This window comes from Spodoptera frugiperda, chromosome 3, assembly GCF_023101765.2.
Source record: "Spodoptera frugiperda isolate SF20-4 chromosome 3, AGI-APGP_CSIRO_Sfru_2.0, whole genome shotgun sequence".
Classification (NCBI taxonomy): domain Eukaryota; kingdom Metazoa; phylum Arthropoda; class Insecta; order Lepidoptera; family Noctuidae; genus Spodoptera; species Spodoptera frugiperda.
In genome coordinates, this window is record NC_064214.1 from 8210764 (window position 1) to 8226532 (window position 15769).

At 36.9% G+C, this 15769-nt stretch overlaps 1 protein-coding gene across 1 annotated transcript in view; it reads right to left on the reverse strand.

Annotated features, from left to right (window-relative positions):
* Nucleotides 1–581: 581 nt before the first annotated feature.
* Nucleotides 582–15769, reverse strand: part of LOC118273959 (cytochrome P450 4C1) — a 32168-nt gene continuing 16980 nt past the window's right edge. Inside the window, exons 5-10 of the mRNA XM_050707840.1 lie at nt 13457–13639; nt 7874–8259; nt 7597–7665; nt 6146–6311; nt 1698–1871; nt 582–854 (exon numbers count right to left, since the gene is read on the reverse strand). Coding sequence (XP_050563797.1) covers nt 697–854; nt 1698–1871; nt 6146–6311; nt 7597–7665; nt 7874–8259; nt 13457–13639 — 1136 coding nt within the window. The 3' untranslated portion in view covers nt 582–696. The remainder of the gene's footprint in view (nt 855–1697; nt 1872–6145; nt 6312–7596; nt 7666–7873; nt 8260–13456; nt 13640–15769) is intronic.

Sequence of the window (15769 nt, forward strand, 5' to 3'; positions counted from 1 at the left end):
TATTGTAAATTAAATCATATATGGTCGAATTTCGGCCACTAGGCGACCACTAGTATACAGAATTATACACTCCAAAAGTATGATTGATTGGTCGCAACGACCCAAAAAAGGTTAAACATCACATTAGCTACTTTTGCACGTAGCAAATTCATGTTTTTGTTCGCTCATTGTGACTTCTAAAACAATTATTTTCATAACTACATCGCTGTAATATTATGAATGTGATAGTTTGTGTGTTTAGATTTTTGTCCGTCAATCACGCTGAAACTACTGAACGGATTATGATGAAATTTGGTATACACAAGTATGAGCTGACCTGTTTGATAGGATATTTTTTATCCCACGGGAACAAAAGGGGCAAAGCCCTTGTTAAAAGCTAGTTCACAATAAAATGATAACATGCTAACGTTGTTGAAATTTTTATCATAAAAACTTGCAAAATCTATGAATTTTCTATCATATTGTCAAGTTCATTGATGGTAATGCATAGTCGAGCCCACACAACAAATCATTTTTATTTCCAATCACGAAATTAACCACTTGGTATTAAATTGTCTACTTTAATATGAAGCAATAGAGCTGAAAATCACGTAAAGCAGTCTGACAGCATGATGCGCAGGCATTGGTATATAGGCCATATCAAAACTCAACAACGATGACACATCACTTTCTTAATGTGAACAGATCACATATAATTTAGCGAGGAATAAACTTCACATAGATGGGATCCACCGGTCTGAGCACCAAGTCCACCATGATTCTAGGCCTTGCTCCCTTGACTTTAGGTACAATTTTGAAGTGACGCACCAGCTCACTGAGTGTGGTCTTCATTTCCTGCATCGCAAATCTTTGTCCTGTGAAAGAAAGAGAAGATTTTGAGAATGTATGACCAGATGCATGAGTTTGATGAAAAGTAAAGATTGTACTGTTTGCAAGGATTTTACCAGGTGACACTATGTCGTTTCTCTTTTTCCCCTTGGGACAAACAAGGCTTGCGTTGTGTTTCATTGTCTGAGTGAAGTTGCTCTCCTTTCTCAATCTTCCCAATCCCCGATTCCCCAACAACCCTTAAATTCTTAACCCCCAAAAGGCCAGCAACGCATTTATAACGCCTCTGGTGTTCCGGGTGTCCATGAGCGGCAGCGATTGCTTACCATCAGGTGATCCATCTAATTGTTTACTGGCTTATACCATAATAAAAGATGGGACTTTATGTGTATGTATTTGTAGAGAGATAACATTTGTTGAGTACAAAATAATCTGCACTTTCTAAAATAATCTGCCGTCTACAACGCGACGCAACGCTGGAACTGTGCACCAGAGTTAAACAAAAATATTTCTGGACGTCTAAAATTAACTCTTCCTTAGTAACGCCAAGGAATTGGGACATGAGAGCTATCTAAATCCAGATTGTAATTCTACTAAGATTTCTGAACCAAACATTGTAACATACTTTTCATCTCAGATACTGGGAAGAACTTTGCACGTGATCGGCAGTAAATGTGTTAAATAGGAGATTCTTTTTTGAGGGGGAAAATCATCCAATGACTTCCTCCTCACACTTCCTCTCGCCTCTGTGTCAGACTCTTACTGACTAAAAACCACCCCGTTCCTTCTCCTGCTTTGAGCCGGAGCCCTGATAACCTGTTACGTTGTCCGCAGCTCCGGATAATAAATAGGAGGTAAAATATACAAACCAATACAATTCCTGGGTCCGGCGCTGAATGGTACATAGGCGTAAGGATGTTTCAACTCCGTGCCGAGGAACCGCTCCGGCATGAACTTCTCCGGCTCCGGGAACATGTCAGCTCGGCGGTGCAGCTCGTAGATGTGGACGTCCACTGTCGTACCCTTCTTCACTGTTATGTCACCTGAGGAGGAAAGAGGAGAGGATAGTTAAGATCGTTAATCTATCTCACAGAAAACGCCGTGAAACAACGCTTTTTTTTGAAGGGGGAATATCATCAATGACTTCTCTCGCCTTGTGCAAGGCGAGAGGAAGTGTCAGACTCTTACTGACTAAAAACCACCCCGTTCTTACTCCTGCTTTTCGAACCGGAGCCCCGGTAAACCCGCTAGGTAGTCCGCAGGTGAAACAACGCTTGCGTTGTGTTACCGGAGGCTCAATTACTCCCCTCCCCAATCTTCCATCTTCAATTCCCCAACAACTCTTAAATTCCTAATCCCCAAAAAGCCAATAACGCACTTGCAACGCTTCTGGTGTTTTCGGTGTCCATGGGCGGCAGCGATTGCTTACTATCAGGTGATCTGTTTGCACGTTTGTTACAGGCTTGTACCATAAAAATTAAATATATTGTACGTATTTTGATGCATTATAGTATGTGTAGCACGTAGCACCTCTCCCTATAAGTTAGTGTAAGTTGGTACAGTAATATGTGACTTAATTAAAGGTATTCATAAGACAACAGTAACACGTCTCCTTTATTACTCCCGAAGTCTCCTCATTATAGCAAATTGGCGAGGTAATTATTATAATTTATTACGACTACACGTTAAAGTTAAGCAAAAAACATAATATCACTTTTTTTACTCCGTTTTTGACTCCGATCGAATTTATAGATATAAATGCTATGATTTTGCATGTACGGATCTCCGTGCAATCTAAGAATTTTTATTGAGTGACAGGCGCTCCTGACACACATCGGAAAGTGCCATTTATCTCCCGCCTTGGGACATCACGGTAGTGGTGACAATTTGTACAGCATACACACACACACACATAACATCACTTGCTCACAAGAATTTCCTCGTACATTTGGATAAACATAACCTTGATGTTGTTCCTGTCAAAAGGTATAAGTAAAGTTGACAGCGAAAATTCCTGTTTCCATATACCATTAAATAAATTATAAATAAAGCAAAAAATCATTTATTCTTTCTCTACAAACTTGACATACTCTAGATATACGTGATACAATATTTTATTTGGTTTTTAGGTTGTGGAAATTGGAGCCTAAACTAAGCCGGGACCTGTATCTGTATCTCAGGTCTCCAGGTCCCCCCAAGGACATATCTAAATAACATTGAATAAACTTAATCTAATGTTTATTTGTGTGTGTGTGTATGTATATATATGTGGCGTGGTGATGTGTAAGGAACACTATTCCACAACCAAGTATTTTCTGTACGTATTTAGGGATTAAGCACATATTCTATTCTATACAACATACTTTAGATTACTGAAGATTACTTAAAATAAGATGACTAAAAGTCAATAACTCTATGACTAGACTCTCAACTTGATCTTACTTAAAACCGTAAAACCTGAATAACAGGCAAACTTCTACACGATACAAACAAGAACTGAAATATTTGTTTTAGTTTCATCCTAATTTATACTCGGATAATTTATAATCCCTATAATTAAGATGAGCTAAACTTTCGACAACAGTATCGCGGATCTGTGAACGAAAGTGCTAAGTTATAATCAACACTAAAGTATAGGATAATCGATGTTTAATACAGTTCAAAGAGATTTGCGAAAGGATTTACAATTTGAAAGTTGAGATAATAGTTTAATGATTTTTTTTTCATCAATAAATCAAATGAATGTTTTTAAGTGTGGGAGACCTATGGTTCGGCTCCACCGGAGTAATACCGCGGCCTCACAGAAAACTGACGTGAAACAACGCTTGCGTTGTGTGAGCGAGGTTACTGGAGGCCCAATCCGTCGGGGATTCCCCAAAAACCTTTAAATTCCTAACCCCCACAAGGTCGCCTCTTCTTTTCCTTCCTCGCACAACTACATAGCTTAGTATCAGTGGAAACGGTCACATAGTTTCACAGCTTAGCTATTACATCTTCGTAGCATAGCTACATAACACCCTATCTCATCCTATCTCTGGTGGAAACGCGCTCTAAAAGTCAAACGGGAAAAGACCCTGTATTTTATTTATTTTCCTTATTTAGTTAACTATGTATACCTACGTAGTTTATACGAAGCAAGGAGATGATTTATCTAATCACAATAGTGAGCTCCCTGACCTAATTTTACTTCCAGCAATCAGACACGGATTGTAGAAAATGTATTATAGCTTAGATGTGATCAAACTACGAAAATCCGATCTAAGATATATCTCACGATTGATTAGATTACATAGCAACGCGTATTTTATCCGCACGTGTCTGATATAGGACTTAATGTAGGTAGATATACCTGCTTCTTAGGAATATTACAATGACCTTAAATTCTCCGAAGATACATGCTGACAGGCGCATGAAGATAGCCTAGGGTTGCACGAAATTGTAACATAGGTTATGTTATTCCACCTGTTCTTGGTTATGTTGTTTTCACGAAATTATATAGGTGTACCTATATAATTTGGTGAAAATTAGAACCTGGGCTAAATACCTGGGCGCTTACCCCTGAAATCTCAATGTGAATGTAATTTTAATAGAATTTTCAATAATTATTCAGTGTCGAAACTATACAACCGAAATCGTAACTGTTAAAATAGAATTCAGAGTACTGAATTATAAAGTCAAACTCAATACCATTTAGTTCATTCAATGTCCATGGAAAGGGCACTAGTGTTGCAACTCAAAAGTACGCAATTTTACAATATCAATGTCGATCGATCGGAGTTTCATTCTAGAGTAAGTCCTGTTGCCACACAGATGGTGGTAGCGGGTTTGATCACCGAATTAAAGTTAGTCGAAATACTGGGATTTGGGTCTTTTAGACTGATAAAATAACTTATCAGAAGTGTACTGAAAATTCACCTCTGTCTAAACCTTCTTGGAATAAGGCATAATTTGTTAGCATGTGTCAAGACCGCGTCTACATAGTTGTACTCCTTATTGCCCTTGCCAACACAAGCGCAACTTACTAGGTACAGGAGATTATAGAATTTCCTAGAAATTCCACCAACACATTTTACTTTGAACCAATATACATATTAGCTACAAACGCTAAATGTCAGCGAGTCTGTGAGGACTTGATACAGTTTCAAGTTTGTTACTCTATCATTCAAAATCTCTAGATTTTGGATATAAGAGAAAAGTCTTGCCAAACGAGCAGACGAATCACCTGATGGTAAGCAATCAGCGCCGCCCATGGACACCCGCGACCAGAGGAGCCACCGGTGAGTTACAGGCCTTTTAAAATGGAATATGCTCTTTTCTTGAAAGTTTTAAGATCGTATCGGTTCGGAAATACCGCCGACGACAGCTCATTCCACAGTTTTGCTGTGCGAGGCAGATGGTTTCGTGAGAAACACGAAACGAGAAATATGATTAAATGTTAACATTACGTAATGTTATCTATAATAATAGACCAAGCTCTTTCTAGATTACATCCTATTACTAAGAATTTCTAAAACCCATTAATTGTTAGACGAATTATTCAACCGAATAATTCAAAGAACAGAGCAAAAATAATAAGGTACTACAATAAATTAACAAATAAGTACCTATTTCATTACATCACGGTGAAGTTTCAAGCACTAAGTTACGCCTACTTAGGCATTAATCTGCTTGTTAATCCTAAATGAACTTAAACGGTATAATCTTCAAAGTTTTGGAAAACGTTAAACACAAAGGTCTAGAAACTGTGAAGGTGAGAATTACTAAGTTTTTAATTAGTCTTCCTAAAATTCAACTTTGGTGTCCGAATAATAACCTAAATACCTTTTCGAGTTCGATGGCCCCGGTCGGGAATAGTATTATTGGAATTTTCGGATTTCCTAAAATATGTTTGTCTGGCCACTCTCTATCGCCTAGTGCTAAATCTAGAAGCTGATTACAAACACCTTCCTATAAGCACCCTGTTCATAAGCAATATATTAATGTACTAAAATACCCACTAAAGAAAAAGACATCAGCATATTACTGCACGTAATGCCACTGTACAAAGTAAACCCACTTTTCACCAATTGAAACCCACTTTTCACCCATATAATAGGGGTGAGTCTATTGCCATACACCGGGGCCAATTTCAGACTCCGTGCTACTACTGAGAAATTTTCGAAAACCCAAATAAGCCCAGTAGTACTTTTGCGCGACTCGGGTATCGAACTCGAGACCCCTTGCCCACCAGTCAAACTTGCGAACACTCAACCAACAAGGCAGTCCACTAAAGAAAAATACCATATCAGCACTTAAAAAAAATAAGAAAAATACTTACCCAACTTAAAATCCTCAGTGATCTCTCGGCCAATGAAAGGCACGCTCGGGTACAATCGCAGTACTTCCTTGATGACCGCCTCCAAATACTTCATGTCGGCCAGGTTGGACATCGTCACGTGCTCCGAGTCACCCAGGATCGTTTGGCATTCCTCGTAGATGCGCTCCTGGAAACGTTGTATATGAATTAAAGTGGTTTATTGTACTTTTGTCTTAATGGACTGGAGGTTAATAACTAAACTAGGAAAATAAAATTAAAAGTTAACTTACTATGGAAGTTACAGATAAATAAAGTGTCTATGAGAACTAAAAAATATGTATTCTTTGAACTAAAATTATATACAAATTGTCATCAAAATATTTATGTTTACTTACTAAACGATATGAAAGTCTATTCATTTTTAAATTAAAATTAATATAAATGCAAATGCATAACAATAGATAACTAATTTTTATTTTAATGTTCGCCTTGTGGCTTTTAGAACATTTTAAAACACTAGACATGTATTTTTTAAAACAAAAACTTTCGAAGACAAAATGATTTGAAATATCACGTGACGTCACTTCTAGGTACGTTTCATACTTAGAAATGACGTATATGCACTTACAAATACTTATATAAGTATTGTATCTTATAAGAAAAAATAAAAAAAAAATGTGTCTAATATTTTTTCATTACCTAACTAACGGACTAAATAGATTTAATTTTAATTTTCTTTATTCTTAATCATCCCTATTTATGAAAATAATAATACATTCCATTACCAATAGACAGGCCAGCAATAAAAGCCATCTGTTCGTTAAAAAAGAAAATTCAATATTATTTGCAGTCGCTTTGAGATGACAAATGGAATTTCATTTCTACTTTGCCAAGAAGTTTTTATTAAACAGCCACTCACTGGCAAACATTTCTTTCCTCTTTCAATAAGCAGTGGAAAATTAAAATAAATAAGAAGTGCCTTCATATTCTATGCATGTATTAGAACTTATACATTTCTTAGTATTTTTATTTATTATTTTTTGAAGGGAGAAGAGCATCCAATTACTTCTCCCACCTTGGGCGAAGCGAGAGGGACTGTCAGAGTGTAACTGACTAAAAACCACCCTGTCCCTACTCCTACTATTCGAGTTGGAGCCTTGGTAAACCCGCTAGGTAGTCTTAGCTTGACTTTGCAATCTGATTACGTTGATTCTGATTCATCAAGGAACGAGTTCTGGATCTGATAAGCATTGTTCAGTCACACAACCGTATAATGTACAAAGAACATCACGTATGTTGTAAACGCATGAATGACATACGACAAGATCTTATTGCGCTTGCGCAGCTAAATTAATTTAAAAAGGAAAGGAATTTCTCGTATATTTCATGAATTGCTACTTGTACCTTGCTTAATGTTAAAACTTCGTTACGTAGCATGTTAACAAAATTACCAAAAAGTAGCATGTAAATACCTGTACATCTTCATGATCTGCCAACAGCATCAGGCCAAAAGTGAGAGCCAAAGCCGTTGTGTCGTGTCCCTGGAAATAATACCTTAATTAAGACGACTCAAAATACACAACACACTATAACAAAACAATAAACATAAGTTTAATTATTTTCCTTCATAGTTCACAATTGATACCTGAGATATACTTTCAAGACAGAAAAGTCCATAACAAATTTGGTCCTACCACTTATAAAAAGTAACACACGTACAAACATCATCAAAACATCACCATGACCTACCTCAAACATAAACGTGTTAACCTCATCCCTGATACCATCCATATCAATCTGGCCTTTCTCCTCAGCCTCCAACAAGAGATCCAACATGGCCAATCTCTTCTTAGTTCCAATTCCATCAGACACATCAGCAACATCACTTTCTTCTGCCTTATTCTGCAATCTTTGGGCCTTTCTATCCATGATGACATTGTCAGCGAATGCTCGAGCCACTTGCAGGGTTTTGGCAAATTCCTTCCCTCTTGAAGAGTTGTTGAAGATCAAGTCGTTGTGCAGCCAGAACCTGGTGATCCTGCACAGCATTTGCATGCCGATGTTGAGGATAGCGTTCTTGTAGTCCACTGTGGCTGATGTCTGATCGTTGTCCAATTTCGTCCCCATTGCGGTTTCTGGTGGGGAGAAATAGAGAATGTTAGTATTATATACCCAATAGGCTATTTAAATAAATAACTTTGAAACATTGTTTTGTTTATGGTATAAGCCGGTAAACGAGCAGACGGATTACCTGATGGTAAACAATCGCCGCCGTCCATGGACACCTAAAACACTAAAGGCGTTACAAGTGCGTTGCCTTTTGGGGGTTAGGAGTTTAAGGGTTGTTGGGGAATCAGGGATTGGGAAGTGGGGTCCCTACCCTCCCAATCTTCTTTGGGCAATTGGGCCTGTAACCAGTATTCTGTGAGGCCGTGGTATCACTCCCGTCGAGGCATGACTCTCCCATACTTAAATCTACTAAGGTCAAGTTAAATTAGGCAACTGAAAATGTATTTACTCAGTTAAGAAAATACCTACCTATCATGTTATCATAAAATCATGTCTATTTATAATAAAATCGTTGAAACAGTACTACCGTCTCCACAAATAACAAGTGGTTCTAGGAAAACTATTGAGTTACAACATAATAAATGGTTGACCTACTCTATTCTTTGTGATCGTCTTCAAAGAACTTAACGATCAGAAACAATTCAACAACAATTCTGAAAGGAACAGTATATTTTTATCGTTTCTCGTATATTTTTCCAAGATATACCTTATTGATAGAGCAGTTGAAACTACAACTTCTAACAATAGCATCAAAAATTTCGAAATTATTTTGAGTATTCTCTCTGCAATTCGGGAAACAAAAGGTGTATTTTGTTATATATTCCATGTTTTTAATGCTTAAGTATCGTATACCGGTGTAGTAAATAAGGAAAATGATGATTAATTAATCAAGTTGTAAAATTTGTTTATACATAGCTATAAAGTGGGTATCTACACCTGCTATTTCATTACAAAGTAAGCAGATGTGTACATTATTATAGAATTCAGTATTCGATCAATAAATACGAGGCTAGTACTACATAGCGTCCATTAGACCACCACAGATTGGGCCCAGTAGGGCTGATGCCTGATCCGGAGCTGCGGACTACCTAGCGAGTTTACCGGGACTCCGGCTCGAAAAGCAGAAGTAGGACGGGGTGGTTTTTATTCAGTATGAGTCTGAAACTCCTTCTCGCTTTATCCAAAGCGAGAAAAGTTATTGGAAGATTTTTCCCTCTTGAAAAAAAGTACGTTAGTTAAGCTATTTGAAAAGGTATCGCAAATGCTTGGTTCCAAGCAATTTATAATCCAATGTTATGACAGGAGACTGGCTGTAAAGATATTGTAAAGATGATTGACACTTCAGATCATCAAAAGGCTGGCTGCTTACTACCTTGGACAAAGGTTGAGTATTGCCATTCAACGTGGCAATACTGCCAGTCTTTTGGGCACCCTACGTCATAACACCGATGAGGATTATTTTTTCAACACTTTAAGCTAGATTTTTTTTACTTTTTCGTATTTTTATGTTACGACAGGCAGTTGTGCTCAACTATTAACATAAGTTTTACTATAATTTAGTATAAGTACGTGTAATCATGGTGCAGTGATTATAAAGTGATGCAATTATAGCTTGTTGCATACATTGTATGATTCGTATGTAATCAATCCTGAGCTACAACATGAGAATTACATTTTTTGCGAGAGGAGATGACTTTGACAAAGTCTTATTGAAACGTAATTTGAAAACATTATAATTATGTCTCGTTGGTGGAATGTGGTGAACATGGGCAGACCTCCCACTAGGTGGACCGACGACATCGTCAGAGTCGCGGGGAGCCAGTGGATGCAGGTGGCGGCTTGTCGTTCTACGTGGAGGACTAAGGGGGAGGCCTTTGTTCAGCAGTGGACGTCTCTCGGCTGATGATGATGAAAAGAATGGTGGTTACATGAAAATATGGCTTCTTTTCTTTTACATTTGGTGGGTCGACGTTTGGCCGCTATCTCGCCTGATGGTAAGTGATGATGCGGTCTATTATAGGGTGAAGGTTTTTAATTTTGATCAACAATTTACTGTGAAATATAAAAGTCTTCACGTGTCTAGTAAATTGTTAATGGGTAACTATTTATTAAAAAGTTAGTGATCGCAAACCAAACCTACCATAATAAGAACAAATAACAAGTAACAAAGCCAGACCTCTAATGAAAAACAGACACAGCATAAAGACAGGACAAATTACGAACTCTTAAACTTCATTTACTTCATTTCCTAAACGTAATTGTTTTATATTTTGTTCTCAATTAACAAGATAACTTTAACCACAAGTAATTTAACTACCAGGAAAACAGCTACATAAGGCGTACTGTTCTTAAAGGAACTGTTAGCAAAACTTAAAAATAATTATTGAGATTTTATTACATTGAAATTGCCCAAGGGGGAGGCCTTTGTTCAGCAGTGGACGTCTCTCGGCTGATGATGATGATGATGATGAAATTGCATTGACACTGAGAATTGTTTCTAGAGTAAGCGCCCAGGAGTTATAAGGGCATTGTCGGCCATTTAAAAGAGAGTGCGTACTTTCAAAGAGCACCATGTTTGTCTTCATTGATTCATTTAAAAAAAGATCTTTGTCAGAATAGCTACAGAAACATAACAACGTAATATAGACGTTGGTACGATGTCGTTGGCTAAATTTCAGTGCACAGTAAACAGCTACTTAAGTCGGGACATTGTGGTGGCCTCCGCGATCCTCATCAACGTATAATTTAACAATCAGACACCGAGATCTAGGACGTGACATCATTAGACCGGAGTTGAGACATTGAGACATGCAATTGATGTGTGATCACACACACTTGTGTTTGTATCAGTGCACGCTTATTCACAGACGTAACTCACATCTATACTTCTATACTAATATTATAAAGCTGAAGAGTTTGTTTGTTTGTTTGTTTGTTTGAACGCGCTAATCTCAGGAACTACTGGTCTGATTTGAATAATTATTTTTGTGTTGGATAGCGCATTTATCAAGGAAGGTTATAGGCTATAAATCATCACTAGAAGTAGCTAGTCCACAATACGAGAGAAAAACGAGAGATATGTCAAACTAAGAATAGGGTAATCCGTCCGTTTCGTTCCTAATCCGTGCAGCCAGGGAATGGAACAATCTGCCGGCTTCTATCTTTCCTGAGAAATACAACTCGAGTCTTTTCAAGGTCAGAGTAAATAGGTACTTTCTAAGTCTGTGTGCTCTATCTTCGGCCACATCTTCGCTTCGCCGTCCTGGCAGTAAGCGTGTTAGTGGCCAAACGCAGAGAAAAAAGGGTAAATTAGAAGACCATTCATCATTTTTTTAATCAAAAGTTTCATAAGAAGATTCATTATAAGAGAGTGAACCAATTAAAAAACTCAGTAAGTAGTATCTAAGCCCTTGGATTAATCGGGAACCGTTTTTAATACCATTTTTACCCAGCTTCAATCAATATTTGCACAATTAAGCCGCTATCTTATGTATGTTTATATTTTAATTCATAGAGAAAAGTCAATGCTTCGACACGAATGATCCGCTTCGACCGGATTGAAACCACGGCTTGACAGAAAACCGACGTGAATCAACGCTTATGTTGTAAGGTAAGCTAACCAAATAAGGCCTACCTTATTTTTATTACCGCCTAGCTCGTAGGTTTAAAATGACAATGGGCTGATAATTTCAAAATCTTATATTTATTTATTAAACTTTGTAATAATGGAATCAAAATGGCTTTAGAAAGAAAAATTACAATTTTGTAAACACAGATAACTAAAGTGTCACTTTGGCCTTATTGGGAACCCTATGTCTTAATAAGGCCTCAATAAAAACTAGTAAGTATTCAACTTCTTAATTATAACAAAACTTTGTCAATGCTTATAATAAACGTAATGAGATCTTATTAATTAATTTTGTCATTATACATCAGGCTAAACGAGTTTCTCATCATGTAATACCCAAGTAACATCTTTGAAGTCATCGGTACCCCAGCATCAGTCAAACGAATGAGAATAACTTCTTGTTCTGTAGCCAATTTAGCGACCGACCTAGCTTTCGTGTAGTGGAAACCACTCTTTAGATGATGCGTACTTCTTTGGAAGTTATATCTGGCTCCAGCAGCCTACCGGGTAAAACAGGGTGCCTAAAATTCGAAGGATGAATAGATACTATGAAGAATTTCCCGATATCCATTCACCCCTTCTCTGTGTCTATTCACCCCGTTTACCCCTTTCTACCATTTTAACAGCGTTTTCCATCTTTTGCAAAATCCATTGGCTTTCTTTTTGACAGAAGCTGGTGATCCGTTTTCTATGAAATTACTGAAAAACAACTATGCCGTAATAAGGCCTACCCGTTTTTTTTGTAGGCTTTATTAGGACATGGCACATAGGTAAACAAAACAACGATTATATGAAATACACAGATATTATAGCTATTTCACTAATGTGAGGTGATGGCTAAATGTATAATTGTCATACAGACAAAACACGGCACGTCGTATACTGATAAATATAAAAATACTAACAGTTTACGCTACTCGAATTTTATAAAAACTAAAGTGCGCTCCACGTCGTGATTGTTTTCGTCTGTAGGTTCCAACATAATCGCGGCACGGGTTGCTTGCTGTGCTCAAATTAGCTAAGTAATGTGCATGCACACTTCTACAAACTTTGGCGACCATTTGACATCGGGAAGAGGGAAATTTTCAAAATAGGCTTTATTGGGGCATAGGCCTTATTTGGTTAGGTTACTATATATGGCTTACAGGAATCCAAAAAGACTGCGTATGAATGAGTGAAATAAACAGCTCATTAATAAGTTAATTCCTTACTGCCTTACTCAGAGTCATTTAAACGTACATTACCCAGTCCTTATCAATAGGGATGATGACCGGGTCAAAAATAAATTATTACAACTTTTCAATACAATAAAATATTCAAAAATAATCACACTCTCATTCATAAATTTGATGAACTACTTAATTTTCGATTTTTTTAAGCTAAATTTCTAGAAATAAGTCTGCTATTTGACGTCAAAAACTTATGACGTCATAATAGAATATTTCATATGAAGTTCATAGAAAATATCGTTTTTGACGTTGCGAAAAAAGTATTGAATTTGACTAGTAGGAAACATGCCTATTGTTTTCGGAACAAAATCGTTACTAAGTAATAATTTAAAAAGTAATCAAAAGTAATCATTAAATGTCTTTAAGTTCGGCAGTAAATTATAAAGTAAGTAATGACGGACTCACCACAAATAGTGAACAGAGTAAAGTCACTGATGGTGGGCATCAAGCTGACATCAGCTCCTTTCTTGTCCTTCAGCATCTTCACCAGGTCCTGGGTCTTCTCCTCGATGACGTGGGCGAAGTTCTTCAGGATGTTGAAGTGGAAGGTCGGAGTCAGGATCTTGCGACGTTTGTGCCAGTGGAGACCTGATGAATAAGGAAAGTGTTTAATTGATTTTTTGTGAATGTATCTTAAGTCTTTGACTGCCAATAGAAAACTGTTGAAGGCAAATCCTCCGTTAACGTAGGTCACCGGTAACCCCCGTGGCATTGAAAGTGTTAAATATGTTAATTTTATTTATATTTATGCCTTAATTTTAATAAAGAAAAGTTGTTATTTTTTGAAATGATCGCAATTACAAACCAATAGGTCTCAGGACTTGATTTATGAATCAGTTTTCATTGAAGTTTTTAAACTTTTATTCTGGAACTCCTTTCCTATAATATAGCCTACGTTTGCCAATTAAAGTACGTACTGTATGTACCCTTTTGAGGAATAAAGAGCGTGATCCTATTTAACTGGAAGTCAATTAAAGGTCATCTAAACTCGTAATTACATTCATCTTAGGCCAATTTAATTCAATCCGCGACAACAGGTAAAAAACACTGATTACCTGTTTCCCAGCAATTTACCGGCTTGAAGGTCGGTTAAACAAGTAGACATTTTAGAATCTAGTTCCAAAATATACAATAATCTGTTTAAAAAAAATAAAAATATTTTTTGGTTTGTTTTGTCACAATGTTATATTTCTTGTTGTTTATGTGACAGGTTTTTAAGTAAATAATAATAATAGGGTAGTTTCCAACTAATCAAATTCAATACTTTTATCGAAATGTCAAAAACGTTACTTTTCTATGAATTTTGTAGGAGATCGCAACTTATGACGTCATAATTTTTTGCGTCAAATAGCATACTTACTTCTCTAAAATTAGCTAGAAAAATTTAATAAATAAGTATATCGTCAAATTAATTAATGAAAGTACGATTATTTTGGGATATTTTATTATATTGAAATGTGAAAAATATTTGTTTTTGACCCAGGAAAGCAACCAATTAACGTAGATAATTTATAGAGACGATCTATTCCTAAGCACGAACGGAGAACAAACTTAGCTCGCCGCCCGACCAGAACCAGACCCGAACTCCAGCTCATAGAGCCATCAGACCACCACATATGAGACTGATGTCCGATACGGGGCTTATTAATCCAATAATATTTAGCTGCGAATAAAAAAATCAGTCCTTAAGTTATCCACTATGTTTTCTTCCACACAATAATCTGAAATGTCTCCTAATGTAACTAACTAGGAACATTTGTGAGACAAACTAAATTAATTATTATGTTATCTGCTTACCATGCCATGCCAAGCCATGCGAGAGGCTCATATTCATGAGCAGCATTCCGCGACTAGCATGGCCTGAAACTACATAGTCGAGTTCCTCGTCAAACAGTTGCCTACGTGAGTAAGCCGATAACATAATAACTAACTAGGAACAGACTATCAGTCACAAAATATAAGAAATAATTTGAAAGACACTCAATAACCCTTAGCTGAAACGTCTTCAGAAAACAAATGTGAAAAGATATTATATTTCTAAAAGTGTACGATCACAGAGTGAACAAGAAACGTGCATTACCGCCATTATCGAGGGTCGCAACATCGCAACGTCGCAACTGTGGGGAACACAAATATACATGCAAAGTGTGTGACACGTGAGATGATTGACGACATAATAATATCGAGATACAGTCATATTTTTAAAGATGAGAGGAAATATTTTGTAAAAGTAAGTTTAAATTTTGTAATTTCTCTCTGTTCAAAAGAAAATGGTAGATAGAACTAGAATCTCATGTGTTACAATGATTCAAATGGTATTTATGCGACAATCAATTGGGAGAATAACCACTATCTCACAATTAGGTAAAACTTTGACTTTTATTTTTTCTCACTCTCGCTCTTGCTCGCGCTTTCACTCTCACTCTCACTCTCACTCTTATCCTCACTCTCATTCTCACTCTTTCTCTCGCTCTCGCTCTCACTCTCACACTTACACTCACACTCACTTTCACTTTCACACTCCCTCTAACTCAATTTTCTACTCTCAAAGTAAAAGTACTTTGAGAGTAGAAAACTCAACCTTACTCAACTTGTGATATTCAGTCAATCCCTTGTATTATTTGCACTCATTTGGATACCGAACGATTAAATATCATTTGGTTCATAGCACTTACCTATCTAGCACAAAATGGCCGTGGTGTTATGTCGGCATTGTTT